The following is a 23,462-nucleotide window of genomic DNA, read 5'->3' as shown; positions in this document are numbered from 1 at the left end:
CCTTGGTTTAGTGGATTCTTCCTGAATTCTTTCTTCTCACCTTTGTCTCTCATGGAAATGGAATAATTAGGTTTGTAGACCAGTCCTCATGATGGTATGTGATCACTTTAATCCAATACTTTGACTGACAGGGACAAGGCCTTCATACATGTGCATCCAGTGTACAAACCAAGCAGCAACTATGCCATAGTAGCTGCTAAAGCATCACTAAGAGCACACAGAGACTAAGCGGAATTTTGTCATTCTTTGATTAATTTTTTGGTGTTAGACCTAAAAATGTTTTCAATTCACTTTGAAGATGTACTTTAATTTGAGCTTTAAAAACCCAATCATCCCATTTAGTTCTTCGGTAAGGAAAAGTAGAATTCTATAATGATCTTTGTGCATGTATAATGATCTTTGTAACTCATGTAAATATTAAATGTATATATTTGCCTTCCTTTCTACTATAAGATTACTATCACCACACCAAAAAAACCTATAAATATTTATATTTATTTCTTCCTATCAATAAATCTGAATATTACTGAAATGAAAGTAAGTAGACTTTAATTTATTGAAATGATTGAATGAAATATTAGTCTAAACTAATCACCAAATAAGAATCCAGAATTATAAGATCATGGGTATATAATTCTATTAGCCCTGTAATATGATGTTGACGTTTGAAAAAAATGACTATCTTTAAGAAATAACTTATATGACATTTTTGTTTGTCCTGGCTTTTGTTTGTTTGTTTGTTTTAATGGTGTCTTTTCATATAGGCCTGGCTAGACTGAAGCTCACTATATAGACCTCAAAGTAGTCTTTAACTAACAAATATCAGGTTGCCTATGCCTCCTGAGTGCTGTAGTTAAAGGTATGAAGCATCATGCTGGCTAGAACATTTCTGCTTTATAATATGAAAAAGTTTAAGGAATCATTACATAACAGTGGGAATATAGTTAGTCAAACACATAAGGGGAAGTTGGTAATGAAACTGCAATGAATAAAGAAATAGTTCATAACCTGAGTTTATTAACACTAAGGTAAATCAAATACTCTTAAAAACTCACAGTATTACTTTAAAGGAGAGAAAAGTACTTAGTACAGTGTATTTCTACTAAGTGATAAAACAAAAAGAATTTAAATAAGCGTAGCAAATTGCTTGCTAGCTCTAGTGTTTTATTTTTAACAATTTATTAGAATGTCCTAATTCACTGGTTTTGATGGTCTATTGCCCATCTGTTCCCACATGTTAGGCTGTTTGTGTCTATTTTCATTAAGATATCTCATATGTTTTTTTTTAAATTGTGCAATTAAAAACTGGAAGCACTATACCATCCTCACAGTTTAGAAAACCCTACATATCTCTTCTAATAGATATCTTTAATATTTATTTATCTATCACCACCTATCTATCCATTTATCACATTTTTCTCTCTTCTCTGACCCTTCTTCCATCTTTCTCTTCTTCTATTACCCCTCCATCCTTCCTCCTTTCCCTTCTCCCTTTTTTCCTTCTTACTATCCTTTCTTCCTTCTCCTTATCTTCTAACTTACATTATCACCCTCACCTCTTTTCTTTCAGGGATATTTGAAAACAGTGTCTGGTCTCAAACTCACTACCCTCTTACAGGGATCTCCTTCCTGTTGAGATTATAGTATGTAGCAACATGCCCAACTTGAAGACCTTTTTCCATTTTTCAGATAAAAGTCAAGCTGCTTCGATTTCATGTTAGTTGTTTTTAACTTATCTTCAAAGAGTCATGACTGCATACTTTTGTGCCAGTATTTACAGGATAATGACTAAGCTCCTTCCATAGTTCTTTTCATGAGTTTTGTTCACTGATATTTATTTGGTTGCTGTCTATTGGCTAAATTTATATTAAAGGAAAATGGGATAACCTTAAAGCATTCCCTAGTAAGTGGCAGTGCTGGAGCTTGGGTGTAACTCATTCATCAGGGTGAACTTATCACCTGAGCATGTAGCTGGCTGTCATTGTGCTACATGCCCCATTCCTTTGTAGACTGCAGAAATGATCTCTAAATGCAAAAGACTTACTTTTTTTCGACATTTCTATAACATGACTGCATGTGTCCATTAAGAAAAGGGTAAGGGTGCACTCTTCTGTTTTTCTTGACTTAGAGATATTATATTCCATACCTCACTATGAAGATCATATCGTAAAACACTGGTAACCTCTAAATATTTCATATATTGCAGATTAACCAGATTCTTTCACCATAGCACCAGAATGTGCATTTCCATCAGCTATTAAAATATTTCTGCAGATATCAGTTTGAAACACAATAAAAGTCTTTGGACACGAGTGGGGCAGATGTTAACCTATACCTTCAGCACATGCTTGCTTGTTCTTTCTTGTCACAGCCAACAGAGAATGTCAGTTCCTATAAATTACAACAGATTGCCTTGACCGTTTGAATCTTTTATTGCAAACCTGTCCAGACAGAATACTAAGACTGTTTTTAAAAATGAAAACAAACAACCAGATATATAGTAACAACATAAAATATTTTCTGAAACATAAGTAAGTGCCACCAACCAAAGACAAAACTGGAGGGTCTCCTTTACCACAACCCTTTGCCCAAGCTACATTTTCTGCATTATGGTTAAGATTTTCAGATTTGGTGACATCCAATTTGGTTCAGATTATTATGAGCTCATTTTATGCTTTTAAATTTTATTTGATGTCTATGTGATAAAGCTTTTTGATATGAAAATGAAGAAAAGCACAGCAATTTTTTAGTGATTTTGTAGTATTTAAGTAAGGTATGTTTCTCAAATATTTAGCTACTTGTCACATGTGTGTGAGCTTCATGTATGTTAAACATGGTAAATAAACTGACTTAGTCCTTGGCTTAGACTTTGCGCTCTGTGTGAGTGACAAAGGCCTGTTTTCACTACCTCACCACACATGTCTACTGTGCACCAACACTTGGAGAAACTGAAAAAGTCATAATGAATAGAACAAATGCTAACCTGAAATTCTGTTGAGATCACAGTAAGAGCATATGGCCCACTGAAGATAGCTTATTTGTTGTTATATATGTTAGAATCAAGAAAGTAAATTAAAATGGACGGCCCTTCACAGTTTTCATTTAGAAAGTTTTCAGAGAGGTTTTTGGTAATATTTATGTCTGGATTCCAAAGCCATGGTTGATGTCTACTCTCCGTATCATTTATTCTCTTTTTAATCATAATTAGATACTTCAAGCATGCTTATTCTTATTTACCTTACAGATTTATTGGCCTGCTGCAAAGGAACGAGTGGAACTATGTAAATTAGCCGGGAAAGACGCCAATGTAAGTGTGGAAGTTTAAAATTACCTCCTCAAATTGGATAGTAATAGTGTAGTAAAGGTTTACATTCATTTTTTATTGAATTAATAGCATTAGTAGGCTACGTTTACTACTAAACAAAGATTCATTGTAAAGATTATTATGGTAAACATCAGGTTGTAAAGGGAGTTTGTAGCCCAAAATTTGAAAGTAGAGGCAGGAAAATTAGATTCTCAAGGCTAGCCTCTGCAATATAGTGAGTTTGAGGGTAATCTGCACTATGTATAAACCTGTTAAAAAAATTCAGAAAGTGTGACAAAAAGAAAGATTAATATATAGGTATAAATTATCTCCACCTTACAAAAAGCAACACTAATATCCACAACAGTCCAAATATGGAGAAACAATTTACTCTAACATATTAATTCTAAATATTGTAGTTTTCTTCAGAAAATTAGATTAGAAGCAAATCAAAATGTTTGAATATAAATCACCAGGAAAAATTGCATTTCTCTGGATGTATAATTGCTGTTTGTATACATTTACTTGTAATTTGTTAAAAAATGTTAATTAACACTTATCATCATAAATTTGCAGCTTTTATTTCCTCTTCTCTGAGGTTGGATTTATAGCACACATGTGACTTCTTTTGAGTGGTGACACAGAAACAGCAAGAATGGGCTGGAGATGAAAGGAGGAGGATTCTGACTTAAGAATTATAAGCAACTACTCTAAACTTTAGTGATTACACAGAATTACTAGTCAAATACACACACATGGTCTTACTAGAAAATTCTGAGAGTATGGTAGCTCTCACTATTACAATACTATCATTAGGAGGTCTCGAAAAGAAGGATTGCCACATATTCAAGGCCAGCCTGAGATACAGATGCTCTCCTCTCTTAGGAAATGAAACCAATGAAATGGAAAATTCAGGCTGAAACTGCCACATAAGCCACTGCAGGTCCTCAGTCAGGTAGACTGACCTGTTTGTGTTTGCTGGGTCGTGTCTGATGACTCTCACAGTAGGTGGGTATAGTACTGCAGGCTTCCCATTGCATTGCCTGTTGTGTCTGCTGAACCCTGGTATGTCTTTCACTGTCTCCTTCCTCATCCACGTATTCCTATCAGGCCAGGTGCTCTGTGTTGGGCCCTGACTTCTTGCACTGTATTGATGGGTGTAAACATTATTTGTGAGCAAATTCCTGAACTTCAATCAAGATGATCCGAAGTCCCCATCTTGGGTCAAAATGTGAGCATCTCCTGGATTCTTTTGAAGTATCCTCTAACAGTAATAATGCTGAAAGTTAATCAGTGCTTTGTTACATACGTATTAATGATAGTGCCCATTATGTGAATGTATAATTACATTGAGAAGTAAAGATGATTACACTATATCCCTAAATACAAGATACAAGATGTGTTCAGAAACATAAAGACTAAGAATAGGAATCAAGTTGCCTCACTCACTTATTTATTTATTTATTTATTTATTTATTTACCCAATAAAAAAGAGTAGCCAGTTGGTGTTGCCTATAAGTACAGCTACCTAGATCCTAGCAGTAGTGGGATTAGAAACTGACAGCTAGCCTGAGATATTTAGTGAAACTATCTTAAGATAAAGAGGGCTAGAAATACAGTTTACTAGCAGCACGCTTGGCTAGCATGTATAGGACCTATATGTAATCTCACAAACTGTTAAAAATAAGATAGAGCAATAAAACAAAATTCCAGAGTCTGTATGTGTATTCCATATAACTAAACCATAAATGGGCCCACCAAAGCAGAGTCTGACCCACATTATCACTTTTTGATACTACGTGTCCAAAGCACAACAATCCAAACAAAGTAAATATGCAGTTGTACCTTATTTTATATTCCATTAGCTTTAAATATCATCCCTTTGAGACAAATTTAGGTTAACAAGAATATGTTAGTAAATCTAATAGAGGACAGTTTTACATTGACTGTACTAGAAAGAAGGAGATTATACTTTTCTGAAATATATTCCTCTTTATCCTCTGCCATGAATGGCTTCTCCCTATTCAGTATCCCCACACTGAGCAGATGCCCATGTACGAAAAAACAAACAATTCTTTATAGAATTATGGGGATTAAATAACTTGGTTATAGCATATGACACTTTTCAAAATAATTTGTCAGTCAGTAGAAGTGTAGCAGAACAACTGTGAATTTTATATTTGCAAATCATCTATATTGAGTGTTTGATAAAGAATAGGGAAAGAAAGATTTCTCAATTTGCTACAGTAAACTAATGTCAGTTTTCCCGTGGGTTAGAGGAGAGATGCCTAATGAATGCATTGTGAGAGTGTTCTCATTCTCCCTTCTGTATGTTCACTAAGTTACACAGTAACTTCATTACTTCTCTGTTCAGTCAGGTCAGGGAGAGGAGGCAACATTATCTGGAGGTGATCCATAAGCCAGGTACTTGTGAGGTAATAATTACATTTAACTTTTAAGCACAGCTACTGCTAACCTTGGATTAAAGAGTTAGGGTATTTTCCCCCTTTTTTACAAAAGTCTATAAAATTTGACAGGAAATCAAGCAAACACAAAGGGTTATTTTCAGCCATCCTTTTAAGGCACTGATCTATTTTAGAGTTGTTGATAACTATCAGTTTCATATCAGTTACCTCATTAAAGAACTACTTCCAATACTTATAGTTGTAATCTCATTTAATCCCCTTTCTATATCACATACCAATTCAATAGTGAAGCTAGAAACTGAATCTGAAAATCTGAACACATGCTCTATAATGCCCTAACACTATAAAATACACATATCAAATATCTATTTTTTCAACTCGTTACTTAATATAACCATAGCATCGATTCTCATTTGAACAGTGTTGCATGGATTCTGACCAATGGAAACTGAGACACATCTGTGGTTTCATTAACTTCTTTTCTTGCCTCTATATTGCCCTCTCTTTCCCTCCTTTCTAGTAATTTTTACCACCTCCAAAGAGATGTTTAGAATTAACAAGTCTTTGGAAAGACTATTCATTTACACAAAGGTACTATATAACTGAAAAATAGTCAATTATTTACCATAAGATAACTAGTTGTGATGGGCAGGGAATGAGAAGTGGAAAGGGTGGGGACATTACACTCTCTTGAACAGCCATCCAGATTAATCCAAAGAAGGGGAGAATAATGGGAAAAGAGCTGATAATAGTTTGTTTTTATTTTGAACAAGGGTGGTTAAGAAAGATACTAAGGAAATGCTTCCGTCTTATCTATAAAGCTTGAATTAAACTGCTTAAGGTATGAACCAATCAATACCCCCAGAGCTCCCAGAAGCTAATCCACCAACCAAAGAGTACACAGGCTGGAGGGACCCTTGGCTCCAGCCACATTGTAGCTGACCACAAGAGGATGGCCTTGACAGACATCAGTGAGAGGAGAGGCCCTTGGTCCTGTGAGGCTCATTGTTCCAGTGTAGAGGAATGCCAGGACAAGGAAGCTGGAGTGGGTGGGTTAGTGAGCAGGGGAAGGCGGGATGGGCTACGGGATTTTCGGAGGGGAAATGAGGAAAGGGGATAACATTTAAAATGTAAATAAAAAATATCTAATTAAAAAAAAAAAGAAAGAAAGCAACATGAGGTTAGCCTGGGCTATTTGGCAGTTTAGCCACAAAGGTACCAGCCTTGACAGTAAGAGATTACAGAGAGAAAAGACATCTTTCAGCTATAAAATTCTGTAATTATATACTCGTCTATATTTACTTTTTAGGAAAGTCTAAAACTAAGTGAGTTTATTGTCACAGCTCAGTAAGTTGTATCTGAGAAAATAAGGAGCCTCCTGTAGATATAACCCCAGGCCTGCGATCACTAGCAGGGACAGTTAGTGCAGTCTGCATTCTTGAGCTTTATTTACTGAATTTCAGGATGAAATCACTGCATACACAGTCTTTTCTAGCAGAGTGCCATAAGCCTTTCCCAAGCCATAAATGTTTTATGAGGCCATTTTCAAAAGTAGCTCCGCATTCCTTTACGCATCATTTCATCAAGGTTCTATTGTTCAATTCTTGGTACATATCCAGTATTTCCTGCTGCAAATGATGCTGCATGTGAGAATCCTGGCATATAAATATTGTGATCGTTGACTACTGACTACTCTTTTGCAAGTTAAGGACTTAAAACTTCCTGTGCCCATGTAGGGAAATTGACCTCCAATAAGTAGATGAGGCACTCTAAATACAAGTCCATGGTTAGAATACACATTTTCCCATGCCCGGGCTATTAATAGTGATGTTTTAGTTCAAAATACAAGTACTCAGTATTTTTTATAATTGTAAGAGTGATTCCTCTAATGACTAATTATTGCAGCTCCTTATATCCTTTGCTATATTTTACTTATTATTTACAAACTTATAAAATACAGACATGTATGTGTGTTTATGTTATTGACAGGAGCTTATGTGACATATGTTTAAGAGTGTTACAAAGATTACACTCTTTCTCTCATATAAAGTGTTCACCAGTTTCCTTGGTATTCAAATTTTTAATATTCAAATAGGAATATCTGTCATTCTTTTCCTTTAACATTTTTCCTTTTATTTTTTTTTACTGTAATAGATTATTTTCTTCATATATATTTGTATTGATAGATTTTTTAAAGCAAATTTGTACATTTGTATTTTAATACTCTTATTTTGTTGGAATTTGTATATTTATACATGTATGTATGTATGTACATACATACATACAAATTAGAATATTCTAAGGTCTCTCTCAGAAGTTTTCTTCATATAGGGTTGAATCTGAGAAATGCATTTGGGGAAGGATCACGAGAATGTAGATCAACACGAGGTGTGATGACCCATGTTTTTAATCTCCTCATATAGGAGGTTCAGGTACGAGAGTCTGTAATTCAAGGTTAGACTCAGCTACATGGCAAGTTCAAGGTCAGCTTGAGATACATAAAACCTCAGTCTCAAATTTAACAGAATAAAATCAAATGTCACAATATTATGAAAAATACATTCAAGGGTAAAAACAAACCTTAAGGCCCTTGGGGAGAAATCAGTGACACAACATTGATGCATTATGTTCGAGGCCTTCCTAGCTTTGGGTTCAATTCCCAGAATTGCAAAAAGAAAGCTAAACACATCAAGGACTTCCAAATCAGTGAGTGTCTTCTCATAGTTCATACAAACGACTCAACTTAGATTTTGTGAGTTGTCTGAGTTACATATTAAGCTATATTTGTTTAATTTGGAGTCAAAGATTCAAAGTTCCTCTAGTTTGTTATTGTATGTTTATCATCTTGAATAGAAAACACATTTTTAATTCACATTAGTAGACTTTAATGCAAATAATAATTTAATTTTTACATCTTTCTCATTTCTATGTATATGGATAAAGATAAGATGCGAAATGTTAAAAATTATAGTATTCCTTGAGAGAATTTCGAATTTCTTTTGGATTGATGACTGTGCCCAGTAGTCAGAGTGATTCCTGCCAAGCCTGAGTGAACACCTAGATTCAGTCCCCAAGAATGCACATGGTGAGAGCAAAGAACAGGATCTTGAGATCTCACCTCTGTCAAACGTGCGTGCACCGTGGACCCAGGAATTGTTCACAACAGCACTTGCAAACATACATTATATACAGACCGACAGCTTCAAAGGGTACGATAAATAAGGTATGATAGATAATAATCATAATAGTTGATTCTTATTTATTGTTCATATCCCACCACACACACACACACATACATACACACACACACACACACACACACACACACACACTCATCACACACACAGAGACATGTCTACTTTCCAATAGGAGCATTTGGCTTGAATGAAAATAGAATTAGATTAGAAGAATAAAGAAAACGAGAGAAACTTAATGCTTTAGCAAACTATACCTTTTTGCATGCAATTGCCATTGTGAGCAATGGCTGACAAGCTAGCCAGTTCAGGGAAAGTTTAAAAGGCTGCTTCTCAAAGCTATCATTCTTCATGCCTCAGAGAATTACCCACTATCAGTAGCCTAGACAGTCACGGAATGAATTAAACCAAGTTAATTATTGATCCTACCATTTAAACAAAACTTTGAAGCCTTGTGCACAAAAAAGCAGCATATAATCTCTAAGATTTAAAAATGTGTAGACATTAATTTAAAAAAAGGTCATTGTAAAGTACCCTGAGTAGGGGTTGTTTGAATGTGTGCCCTGGGCAAAATGTAAAGTCATAGATCTTATCATTTTCCAATCTAATCACAGCCTCCTTCCTTTGGTAACCAATGCTGCCCCTTAGGGAAACTCCCTCTGTCAGCACCCCTCACAATCCTTCCACAAAGCAGGGATGGCATTTTTGTGATCTATTGCAGGTAATTCAGGACTTAGGCATGCTGTATTCTATTTCTTGTCAGCCTAGCAGGAAAGTTAGTCATAAAATTAAAATGACTCCCAGAGATGTTAATGTTGGGGAATAACTTAAATATAACCCTGGGTACTTTGTTTTGTAATTATTGAAATATCAGATACATATCTAAAACTTTATGCTTACCCCTATTTGCCATTTCACACAATGACATATCATTCAGATTTTATAACTTATATCTGGGAGGGAAATTGTTTTCTTTTCTTATACAAGTATTTCTTTAAGCTCCTTCAGAATTGCCATCTGAATTCTATGTGTTAACATGGAGCATCAGGTAAAATGATTATATGGCTGTCAATGAGCGAACACCAGATCATTCTAGCTGTACAGTTTCTATCCCCACCTCTCTATTGTTGCTGATAGAGAAGAAAATTTGAGAGTAACTCGACAAATAGGCAGAAGTGATGTGAAGAAGTTTGGGGGATGTAGAAACCTCCCATCATAATCAAGATGTCATGGCTAAAATTTATTCAGTAATTAAAATGTTTACATTTTTGTGCTGAGCTTTCTCCTGTTACTTTGTCTCCATTGTTCAAAACCATTAGTGAGTACATTTTCCTATGAATCCATCCTCTCAAGTTAGCCATCCTAGCACTGACATCACCACTGTTCTTTTTGTAATTTTTTGATTGTTTAAACATATTTTCATATTTTAAAATGTATTTTAATTAATTAATTTATATTAATATATTTATATATATATATGTACTTAAGATCCTAAGACCGCCCCCACACATATAGATTCTCCCCCCATTCCCACCACCTCCCTCCTCTCCTACTCCCATCATCCCCAACAATCTTTCCAGCACATCAAGTCAGCACAGGACCAACTAGGTACACCCTCTCTCTCCCACTGACGTCAGATGAAGCGGCTCAGCTAGGGGAATGGTATTCACAGACAGGTAACAGATTCAGAGATAGCCACCACTTCAATTGTTAGAGATGCTCATGAAGACCAAGTTGCACTTCTGCTACGCATGTACCGGGGACTAGGTCCAGTCCATGCTCACCCTTTGGTTGGTAAATTAGTCCCTGAAAGCCCCCAGCGGTTCTGATTAGTTGACTCTTTTGGTCTTTCTATGGAATACTTGTCCTCTTGTGGTCTCCCAGTCCTTCCCCTCAACTCTCACATAAGATTCCCCAAGCTCAATCTAATGTTTGCCTGTGGGTCTCTATATCCATTTCCATTAGATGTTGATTGAAGCCTCTCAGAGGACCTTTAGTTATATTCCTATCTGCAAGCATAACAGAATACTGTCCAGGATTGGTTCTTGCCCATGGGTGGGTCTAAGTTTTGGCCAGTTATTGGTTGGCTATTCCCTCCATCTTTGCTCTCTTTTGTGCCTGTACATCTTATAGGCAGGATACATTTTTGGGTGAAGGTTTTGTGGGTGGGTTGCTGTCCTTATTCCTCCTATGGGAGTCTTGCCTGGCTACAGGAAATGGCCAGTTCAGGATCCATATCCCTTCCTGCTAGGAGTCTCAGCTGAGATACCCCGGGACCTCTCCATACTCCCTCCATCCCAGGTCTTTGGTGTTTCTTAGAGATGGCTCTCCCTCTGATTTCTGTCTTCTCTCCCCTGCTCTCCCTACACATGATGTTTATTTTATGTGAATATTTGTATACCTGCTTCTCTGTATGTATACTGTGTGTGTGCAGTTGTCTAAGGCAGCCAGAAGAAGATGTCAGACCACATGGAGCTCGACTTACAGGGGTGTTAGATTTCTGTGGTAGTGTAGAGGCAAAAATAGCTGGGAATCTAACCTTCAACAGAAGGGAATATGTTTATTAACACACAAAACAAAAGGTCATCTCTCTCCTGCACAAATTTAGGGGTCTGCAAGAGATAAAAGCTGGTTGCAACCCTTGTGTATGGATGGGTGAGGGGCTTAAGAAGGAGGAAATTGCTGGAGCCTTAAGGGGCTATGTACCTTTCCTGCAGCCCCTCCTTCCTGATATGATTTACCTAAAACAAGACAATCCTTCCTGGGATGAAGGATTACAGTTGAGTAAGGTCGATGTTGTCTGTTACCTAGTATGAATCCTGAATCACACTGCCTAATTCATAGTCCCTCATGCTGGGACACCTGTACATGGTGAGCCTCTAAATATGGGTTCTGGGAACATCTTCTGTATTTAGGATCTGCCACTGCCCAAGAGGGACCATGATTAACTGGTGAGGAGCTGATTGCTGGGCAGACGTGAGGAAATTGAATTTCTCCTGAAGTTTCTGACTTTTTAATTGAACACTTGCCTGCCTTATAGACAAGAAAAATATCTAGAGTGGCAATGTTCATACACATTTCTTTAAGTCTGTGAGGTCATGCAGTGTTTCCATTTGGGCATGATATCATTTACTTCTAATCCCAGTATATCAAAGGCTAAGGTTGGAGAGATGTTCTGAACTTAAAGGCAGCTTTGTTGAATTCCTTACAGGCCTTGCCTACACTGTGAGATTGTCTCTCTTAAATTAAAAAAAAAATAAATTGCTTCCAACAATTTTATAGAAATAAAAATTCAGTTGCAGTAGGTAAACTTAATATGAGATATAATGACATGAATGTGTATTCTAAAGCACACAGAATTGCTATTTACTAGTAATAGTAGTAAAATTATACAAAATAATTGTAAAGATAGTGAAAATGTAAAGAAAATTGTAGATTTAAATATGTGTAAACTAAGAATGTGAGTTTTACATATTTATCTGACATAAAAATGTTTATGTGAAAATGGAAGAAAGAACCACAAGAAATTATTTGATTAGAAAGACTTCCTGACCTCTAAAAATAAACTCAAAGATAGAGAAGCAGATGTACAAGGTACATGTTGGCCCAGTGTTTTGATTGGTGAAGCTTGGACAATAATTGTTATAGACAGGACCCTCAGGCTCTGGGCTATGTCTTCATATCAGAGTAAGAGAGACCTTGTGCTCTGTTGTAACTTGTGTGGTTCCTAGACTGTGTATACTCAGGCACACTGTGCCTCATTGAATACAATTACAGTGTTTGTGTCCTAACATATTAGCTACACAATTATTACTTCAAGAAGTTTTCACATGACTCCTTTAGCCACTGTGTCTGTATGTGCTTTTCTGCTTTTTAAGTCAAGTTTTCAAAGGTTTTTTTTTTTTTTATAAATCTAATGTATTTTTTATTTCAGATAACTGATGTACCCTAAAAACAAGGAATATGAAGGATTATCTTTTTGCCATATAATAATGCTTCTCATTTTTTTTACCCTATAGACAGAATGTGCAAATTTCATCCGTGTGCTTCAACCCTATAATAAGACTCATGTCTATGTGTGTGGAACTGGAGCATTTCATCCACTGTGTGGATATATTGATCTTGGAGCCAACAAGGAGGTAATGAAACAATAGAAAATATAATTTACTGTACTACCTTATTATATAATGCCTATACCACAAAGTATAGACATTTGAATATAGAGAAAACATACCTTAAGATCTGTACAAGAATTCATGTTTCTAAATATTTTATAGTTTATTCATTAATACATTATACATATCTAATAAGTGTTTTTTATTAAAAGTTGTTGTGAGAGAAAATTTACAGTATGGTTTTTGACGGTACATATACCTTCATTTTCCCTTTTAGTGATATCTGTACATGCACATATAAATTTAGATATATATTTTTGTTATGATGCTCTAAAATGCATTATATATTTGATCTTATAATGTACTTAAATATTATAAAATTTTCATTTGATCCTTTAAAGATGACCTCATACATTTATTAATAATGGTGGATAGTAAGTAAAGAGAACTTGAATAGTCTCTTGACTCTCTCATTCACTCATATTGAAATCATTATGTTTTCTGGGCTAAATTAATGAGGTGGAATTAAAGGATGTATTAGTTAAGACTAATTTATTACAGAAATCAATGGGCATTTCTAATAAATGAGGAACATTCAGATTTCACAATTTTAACTTAATATGAATTTCTTAAGTGCTCTGTGTCCTAGACTGTCATGTGCATTGCATGCATTCCCTCCCCTCCCCCCACCTTCCACTCCCCACTTCCGGACATTACAAACACTGAGATTAGTTAGCACCATTGTAACTCCTAATATTTAGGTTAGTAAAAATTATTTCTGGTGGTCTAGTACAAACAGACCGACTATGATATGAAGCAGGGCCATAAGAATCGCAAGCCAGGGTGACCAGCTGAGCTTTAGACATGTGGTCTATCTTTCCTTTGTAGACAGTGCCCTCATGTTTATGCATGCATTTCTTACGTATAAGCATACGCATTTGCAGTCTGTGTGCTTGAGAGTGAAGTCTGGGCTTACAAAAAGAAGTTTCTTTATGTCAATTAAACTAATTCATGCAGAGATTAAAACTACAACTGAGGCCAGAGAGGTTTTCCTCTCTTAACTACTTCCTCTAACCAGCCTAAACTCAACTGTTTGAAAATAAAGCAATCCTGATAGTTAAATTCTGAACCACTGGGAGATTTGGCAGTGGAATCCATCATTCTCTGTTGCTGGTGCAATGTTCTCCTTTGATGACTCATGGCGCAGGGTATAATTACAGGAGCATCCACAGCTTATGTGTGTGTTTAGGCTTAAAGGAGAAACTCACAACCTGCCCAGAGAAGCAAACAGTGTGCTCTAACTCTTAAAGCTCAAGCTTGCTGAAAGGGAGTTTAGCTGTAGCTAATTACTTAGCTTGGGACTTGTCAAGAAGCAGGCAGTCCAATTTACACATTTTTATAATAAGAGATTTATGAGAGCAAAGTTCTATAGAGACTGACTTTCCGCTGGTCTGGTGTCTTCGTCATACGTGACTCACTAATTTTATGTATTGTTAATTCCCACAAAGTTTCCTTTTAGAAGTTTAGGGACCGTTTCCATTTTAAATAGATACGCTATTTGAATGGGATAATTGAATAAATAAGCTGAAGAGAATGGGGAGAGTGTATGCAGAGGGCTGCGGGGAGCCACCCTTGGGGAGGTACAATGAAGGGCAATCAGTGTGACTGCGACAGTGAAAGGAAGAAAGAGGCAGATCTAAGATGAAGCACAGGGACTTGGAAGGTGATGCTTGTCCTGTGTAGTTTTAAAGTCATTCATTTCCAGGGACCATAGCTGGACTCCTAGCCCACCCAGCCAGCTTATCTCAATCAGCATCCAGCATAGCCAGTACTGACTGGGCTTCTCTCTCTACCTACCTTTCCTCTGGGAAGGGTTGCATTACCAGCCCACTCCCAGGGTCCTAGAATCCATGGATAAAGGACACACAGACAACGTTATTATTTTAGAACTTGCCTGCTAGGTACAATTGCCAGGCACGGAATCTCCTGCCTGGAAAGGCATGCCCTCATCGATTCTTATCTCCATTTCCTCCTGCCCTAAACTTACTGGCTTGGATCATCTAACTGCCGCCAACATCCTTGGTCTCCGCTCCTACTGGAGGGCGCAGGTTCAAGGTGCCCTGAAACGCGATTTGAATGCTGCTTTCTTCTCCTTCCAAAGCATGGCCAAAGAGCTCTTCTCTCTTTCCTTGCACATGCCGTTTTGCTTCTGCAACCTGGAAGTCCCATCTGTACCTTCTGCCCAGCAATTGACTCCCAGCTTTCTTTACTGATATATCAAGAGCCAGTTACAGAACTTAGCTACAGAACCTCCCCTTTACAGATGCTATTTACTGAGATAAGACCTGGCCTGTAGGGAACGTAGCGAGTTAATAATTGCACATTCTACATTTGAACATGGCGCTTCAAATGGATCCTAATGTGAAGCGGTTGTGACTGTCAACAGCTTCAAACAACAGGTTTAAGTGCCAAGTTTGACTATTTACCAGTTCCAAGACTTTGTGCACATAGCATAAACTTCCCAAGCGTTTGTTTATTCAGTCATGTGTGATGATAACGAGAGCGAGTGCATATAGAGTTATTTTAAGTATCAAGTAACACCGTGATTGACAACATGATTGCCACACATTTGAACTCCCAGAGACTGAGGCAGGACATCCAGGGCCTGCATGGCTCTGCACCAGATGGGACACTCGAGGTGAAAGGAAAAGTGGACACATGCTCCATCCCTAACCCAGAAGTTATCTCCAATCAAATAACCAAGTTAGTTTTCTGCAAAGCACTCTCACTGGGAAAACAAACTACTCTTAAGGGTGGCGTAGACTGCATGCCCAGCAGTAGCTGGCCAACAGAAAAGAAACTCAAAGGCATCTTTGGCGGTTCCTTGTCTCATAAGTATCTTACATGCTTTTTACCCTATATGCAATTTTCATATATTCTGGCTCCTAGGATTTTTATGGGATTTATGAGTGTTCTAATGAGTCAGTCTCTTCTTCCTTCCTGCTCTTGGATTCGTTTCCTTCCATTTGATTGTTTTTCCCAATTCCAAAGCATAAGCTTTCATTTTATCTTGTTTTGTTATTTTAATATTTTATTTATTTTAATTTCTTTTATTATGCCTTAGAAGCCTGTTTGTTTTCTAATGAGAGGCATAAAGGGGATGGATCTGCTGGGAGGGTGATAGAGAAGAACTAGGAGTAGAGAGGGGAATCAATAATCAGGCTTTACTGGATAAGAAAAATATATATTTTTTAAAAAAGGGGAATTTAGCATGTTTTGGCATATTTTAGTATTTACTCATTAGGTATAAGAATATAGAAAGGTAATGTGATACAACCCCACTACACACACACACACACACACACACACACACATACACACATATACTCTCTCACACACACATGCCCGCACATACATTTATATAATTTATAATATAATGCTATATATTGATATAACTATATCCTAATGTATAGTACATAAACACACATGATGTTCTAGAACATTGAGTACATTTTAATGACTATTTACAAAGTGGCTTTGGCAAGCATGGCAGTATACACCTATGATCTCAGTAGTTGGAAGGTGGATGTAGGAGGATCAGAAGGCATCAAAGACAGTCATGACTACATAAACAGTTCCAGTCACACTGGGCTGTATAAGACTGAGCCTCAATTATAAGCAAGCAACTGAACCAGCAAGGAAGGAAGAAGGACAAAAGAAAAAAGAAAAGAGAAAAAACTGAAAGCAGAGGTTGCCCCTGTAGAACTTAAAGAGCTCAACATTAAGTGGGGTGTGTGCTGGTTTTCACAGTGCTTTACATGGCAATTAATTTTTCCCTCTGAGCCTTTTTATCTATGGAATGTGGTTTTAAACTTTTTTAAATTACATTTTAATTTGAGTGTGTGAGTGTGTGCATGTGTATGTTTATGTGTGTGTGAGTGAATATGTGCGAATGTGAGACTGTGTGTGTTTGTGTGTGTGTGTGTGTGTCTATATGTTTGTCTGTGAGAATGTGCATGCATATGTAGGTGAGTCTGTGTAAATTAGTGTGTATATTTGTATGTGTGAGTGTGTCCTTATTTGTGTATATGAATGAGTGTATGTGTTTATATATTTGTGTGTGACTATGTGTGCATGTGTATACGTGCGTATGTGTATATGTGTGCTGTCACATATGTACTGTGGAGCATATGTAGAGGTCAAAGTTCAATGTTGGGGAGCAGGTTTTGCCCTTCCACAATGTGAGTCCTGAAGTAGGACTCCAGTTACCAGGCTCTGCAATATCTACTGAGCCTTTTTACCCACATAGTCATCTTACAACTCTAACAATATTTCTATATATGCAGTCGAATGAGATATATTTTATGTGATTAATTAAACTAAATGGATTATGTTAAGCATATCTTACAAAATGGAAGTTTAGAAACTTGGAAGGCTTATGTTCTTCTGATTGTCTCAGTAAGTGTACTGAATCATCAGTTAATTTGATTTTCTTTCCCTAGAGCTGATTCAGGGAGACTTGCTTTCTTGCTGTGTCCTCCAAGAGATTACAGGAAAGTTATTCTCTTCAGTTCCCATAAACACAAAAATTGGGGCTTCTCTTTGAAATGTAATAGTATTTATTATATTTAAAAACAAAAGTCTAAGCAATTCTTAGCTTATCTAGTACTAGCCATTCTTCTAGTTTTTATTCTATTTTATTTTTGAGGGATATATATATAAATATATATTCACCAGATCTACCCCTTTCAATCTGTCATTAGAAAACAAACAGGCTTCTAAAAGTTTATAATGAAATAAATTATATCTATCTTTCTTTTTGTCTGTCTGTGTTTCTGTCTGTCTGTTTTTCTGCCTGTATGTGTGACTAACTGATCTGGAACAGAATTTAATTTCCCTTTCCAGTATCGCATTTGATGCCTTTGCGTCAACAGGTCTGTTTGGCCAGTGGAAAATAACTTGCTTTTAGTGACAGGTAAACATCTGGAACAACCATCATCTACAGCCCTGCCTCTGCCCTGCCCTGCTCCCAGGCACTCCCCACTCACAGTTGGGAAGCATAAGTGCATTCTTGCTGGGACATTTTTTTGCCTAGGATCCACGATTACTTTGCCTTAGGCATTATCCCATTGAGACTGTATATCCCAGTACATTGTTAGATCCATGAGTCTGAAATTATGAGACTATTTTAGTTTCTGTCCATAGCTGTATGACACTGAGCAAAGGACCTGGCACTTCTGCCTTCACAGTGCTGGGTCTAAAGCTGGATGAATGATTTGTTGGGACAGACTTGCTCTGCTTCGCCTTAGCTGTCCTGGAACCTGCCCTGTAAACCAGGCTGGCCTTGAACTCAGAACTCAGATATCTGCTTGCCTTTACCTCCTGAGTGCTGGGATTAAAACCATGCACCACTACTACCTGGCCAAAGCTAAAATTCTATGGCAGGTTTGGGGTGAAAATTCAGTAGACAATCTGATCAAGTAACTAAAACTTCATTAACTCCTTTTTGAACTATTAGGTGTCATTATTTTCATTAAAACATGCCTGTTTTAATTTATGGAATACCAATTCCTAAGCAGTCTCATTTAAATTGCTATTACTGTTTTTCCTTGTAGCCTTATTCAAAAGAAAAAACAAAAGAGGGAAAGATCTCAAATGACAATTTAATTCAGGAAATAACCCGGGGTCCTTGGTCCCCTTTCCTTCCTGGCTTGCTTTCTATGTAATAGTCATGGGTGGTTCTGTCTTGATTTAAGAACTGATCTGCTATAATAGAATGCCTGCGGCCTGTGTTTCTCTCCTAACTGCATAGGCTGAGTCATCTCCTCACTGCTGGAAGGTGGTGTTGTCATTGTTAGGAGACACTAGGGAGCATGGGGCTGTGCTCATTGTGCATGCGTATTTTTCTTGGAAAGTTCTGCATAAGATGACTTTCTTCTGAAGATCTAGAGTCTGCCAATGTCATTCTGTCTGTGGCCACTATTATAAAAATAGATTCTACTGCCAAAATAACTATGTTTCTTTCACACACAGTGTTTTCATAATAGTGGAAATACTACAACAGGATGTTTCCCTCCCCAAACATGAATCAACATCTATGAAAATGCACTGCCCTTTTGAGGGCTTTTATATCATTTAGCAGTTTTAAAAGTCATCAGTCTTTGTGTGGAATAATTGAAAAGGTTTAGTTACATAGATAATAATTATCATGCTGAAAATGCAGATAGTACATAGCAAATTCTCTTTCTCATTCTCTCTCTCTCTCTTTCTCTCTCTCTCTCTCTTGAACAGAATAGTATTATTTTGTTTCTAGGACAGGGTATAACAAAATTCTCTATGCAGCATAATTCAGACATCCTGATTTTTCTGCCTTTCCTTCCCAGGTTGCAGTCTCAGAGATATGCACCTCCATACCAAAAAGCAAATTTATCTATCTATCTATCTATCTATCTATCTATCTATCTATCTATCTATCATCTATCTATCTATCTATCTATCTATCTATCTATCTATCTATCTATTTATTAAATCCCCTATTTCTTTCTCAAGACAGGATTAATCTGTGTAACCCTGGCTGACCAGTAACTCTGTAGGCTATCTGTAGAGCAGGCTGGTGTCATACTCAGAGATCTGACTACCCCTGTCTCCCTATTGCTGGGATTCTAGGAATGCTCTATCACCATGGGGCTGCAAATTTATTTTTTATAGTTAATTGGGAAATGACTAATTAGGTAAAAATCTACTGCTACACAAGTGTCAGGAACAGTATTTAGATTCACAGGACCTGGCATAAAGTCAGGCACAAAAGCATTATAACTTCAGCATTTCCTGTTGAGGAAGTAGAGACAGAGTATGCTCAGATGCTCTCCGTCTCAAACAGGACACAAGGTGAGGGTCAGTATCTGAGGTTATCCTCTGGTCTCTACACATAGATAGCTCCATGGAATATACAGTGGCACAGTCAAACACACACACACACACACACACAAACAGAGAGAGACAGAGAGAGACAGAGAGAGATGTTCAAATAGTGACACATTTTTTGGCTTTATTAGCCTAGGTATATTATAAAACATATGCTGGGAGTATGGATCCATTGGTAAAGAGCTTGCTGTGAAAGCATGAAGACCTAGGCTCAGGCCCACAACCTCTGTAATGCAGATATGCTGCACATGTCTGTGTCCCAGCATGGACATGATGGAGATATGGTCTCTGAGCTTGCTGGTCAAGTCACTATAGTGGAACTGGTGAGAGCTCCAGGTTCAGTGTAAGACCCTGTTTCAAAGAAGGAGGTGGAACCCAATAAAGGAAGACATCTGACATAATGTCTGTCCTCCATATCTATGAGCACACATGTGTGTAGGCATCCTAATGAACATGTGCATACACATGTTAAAACATACACACACTTACACAATGAATACACAAAAAAATCTTTTAAAATATTACTTGCTTTATTTATTTATTTATTTATTTATTTATTTATTTATTTATTTATTTACATCCCAAAGGCTGCCTCACTCCTGTTTCCCCTCACAGAGTCTCTCTTTCCATTATTCCTCCCCTTTGACTTTGAGAGGCTCCCCCCAATCCCTGCCATTGTGTTCCTCCACCCTGGTGCATCAAGTCTCTGCAGGATTAGGCAAATCCTCTCTTACTGTGTTGGATTTTTTCTATAATGACAGTGATCCAGACGAAGTACATTTTAAGCAAAACATTACTCCAATCCCATCACTTATTGAATCAATTTGATAAAAGGAACAAAACAAAAACAAAATAAAAAAAATCTAGGCACAGAGTTTTGGATATATAACAGTGCCTCAAGAGTTAAGCCACAGCACCATGCAGAGACTGTGTGCTCGATTCAGTTTTACAGAGTTAATGAATGGGAACCCAATTCTTATCTGCAATGTTCTTGCTGACCGTGATAAATTTAAAAATGTCATTGTATTTCTTACCACAGGAACTCATTTTTAAGCTAGACATGCATAACCTGGAGTCTGGCAGACTGAAATGCCCCTTTGATCCTCAACAGCCTTTTGCTTCAGTAATGACAGGTAAGATCAGTGCAAACAAGTCTTGTTTCTAAGAGAGTTTCTGAAAAGCCCTGTGTAGACTAAACTGCATTCTCTGACTGAATTGAATAGAATATTGGATTAGCCCTTCCCCACATGTTGGTACCGGCCTCACTATATGAATGTCATTGTCTGTGATGTGAATGAGGTGACAGCATTCCTGCATGTCTGCTTTTTAATCAAATGTCTGACTCAACTTGCTCTCATACAAACATCATACTTCTTTGTTCTAAAACTGCATTTACCCACCTGAGGTTTTCTAATAGTCCCCTTTGACCCTTTTTGTACTTAGGAGGGTGCCATTTATAGCATTTCTTAAGTAGGTACACAAAAAACCAATGAATCAAGCTTCAGAACATGGCTGTAAACTGTCTAGGCATCTTTGCTTTCATATTTCTATTAGTAGAAATGGGGGGTTTTTTGTTTTGTTTTGTTTTCTACTCATTCCTGTAGCCATGTCTGGCTTTCTACACATCTTAAACTCTCATAGAAAAGACTGTCTTGTTGAAGGAAGACAATGCTGTGTGGTCTGAATTGTGTTCTATAGAACATCAGCAGGAGTCCTACAATTTAAACATTATAAACGCGCCTTTGTTTCGATTGGTTCTTGACTTTGGTCTCTTATGTAACTTGTCTATCAACTATGCAAGGTACGGATAAGAAAGAAGCCCCATGACATTTTAATTCCCACATGGTGAGAACCAGAGCATTTGCTTTCAAGTAAGTGTGTGTTTCAAAGTTGTACAACCCATGGTCATTTCTTCTTTGTAGATGTGGTAGATTATTTTCATCTGTTAAGTGGGACTAATAATCACGTAATAAAAAAAGCAATGCATTGTAGATGTGCCGACCCTTCTTAGAAATCCCTGTAGAACTCCAAAAATAAACATGCCAGTTTTTCAATCCGGATCAACATTATGGCTAGAACACACTTCTTTTTCTGACAAAATATTGATATGTTTGTAATAGAAGATATTTCAAATGATACAGCGCTTTCTCTTCTCTAAGGCTTCTATAAAGCTTTTGATTGACATCATTTGTTAGTCAATATTTGATTTTTTTTTTATTTCTCATTGAAACATTGATATTTATCTGATAGGTTAGAGAGATTTATTTCAATGACCCGGATGGTTTGCTACCTATGCCAAGCGTGTGCCACTGGGTTTTATCCTATTTCGTTTCCAGCTGGCCACTGACATTGAGGTTGAAGAATCCCAAGGGGTCCATGGAAAGCTATGAGAGCTAAATAGGGAAATTAAAAAGTCTTTTAATCATTTCACATCAAGGCAGAATTCTGAAGATTCTGCTTCCAAAAGTAAGTTACATTTCAGTGGTGTTTTGTTCTTAGCCATTACATAGGTGCTTAAGAAATTTAAATGATCTACTCAGATTAGTCATTTTCACTTTATTTTTGGGTGTAACCCAAAGAAGCTTCCTGTCTAAATCTCTTGAAATAGCAGAGTTTTAGCTTTCAAAGGACAACACATCATGCTGCAGGGACAGCCTTCTTCCTGCCTCCCCTCCCCAGTGTCTGACAAGCACATTGGCAAACAAACAGAGGACATTGATCCTTAAACCCACTCAGATTTTCTCCATCCTTATCTCTCTGTGTCCACTCCTGCTCTTTCTTCTTCTACATCTAAGTTTCTGTGTACTTTCCCCTCCTCACCTTCTGTCCCTTCTCCCTATTCCACCCTTCCTCTCTTCTCGCTCCTCTTTCCTCTTTTCCTTCCCTCCATTATTATTCCTCTTTCTCTCCTTGATGAAGCATTCACTTCATATAACATAAGACCAACAGTCTAGGATGCAGCAGAGCACAATCTTCCCTTTGTTTATCAGAGCCATTGAGACACGGTCATCTCAAGGAATGCAGCATGTTATAATTACCAGGAATGACTTCAGCGTTGAAAGCTCCCCTTCCGCAGGGGCTAGACAAAAAAAAGCTGTGGGCTGGGAGGTTGTGTCAGTTAAGCAAATGCTAGCTCCACTACCCAGCTTTCTAGGCTCTGCTTGTCAATGTTAATTGGGTTACCTCTTCACCTAAGCTATTCCTACAGAATCTGAAAAGCTTATGAAGCAGCATGTTGTAGTGTTAAGTAGACCGTGTGCTGGGTGTCATATGGTTATCCATGTCTGTTGTCTTAGCAGTCCCATGTTTGCTTTGTGTCTTGCAGATGAGCACCTCTACTCTGGAACAGCTTCTGATTTCCTTGGCAAGGATACTGCATTCACAAGGTCCCTCGGGCTGATGCAGGACCACCATTACATCAGAACTGACATTTCAGAGCACTACTGGCTCAATGGTTAGAGATGTTTTTCTTCTGTTTGTTTTGACTCTGCTTTTGGAA

At 37.3% G+C, this 23,462-nt stretch overlaps 1 protein-coding gene across 1 annotated transcript in view; it reads left to right on the top strand.

Moving 5' to 3' along the window:
- Nucleotides 1-23,462, top strand: part of Sema3d (semaphorin 3D) — a 209,526-nt gene that overhangs the window by 117,841 nt on the left and 68,223 nt on the right. The window contains exons 4-7 of the mRNA XM_052173132.1: nt 3,245-3,307; nt 12,944-13,063; nt 21,003-21,096; nt 23,289-23,417. Of these exons, the coding sequence (XP_052029092.1) occupies nt 3,245-3,307; nt 12,944-13,063; nt 21,003-21,096; nt 23,289-23,417 (406 nt within the window). The remainder of the gene's footprint in view (nt 1-3,244; nt 3,308-12,943; nt 13,064-21,002; nt 21,097-23,288; nt 23,418-23,462) is intronic.

Source organism: Apodemus sylvaticus, chromosome 2 (genome assembly GCF_947179515.1).
Source record: "Apodemus sylvaticus chromosome 2, mApoSyl1.1, whole genome shotgun sequence".
NCBI classification, from domain to species: Eukaryota; Metazoa; Chordata; class Mammalia; order Rodentia; family Muridae; genus Apodemus; species Apodemus sylvaticus.
This window is presented reverse-complemented; position numbering and strand designations above follow the sequence as displayed.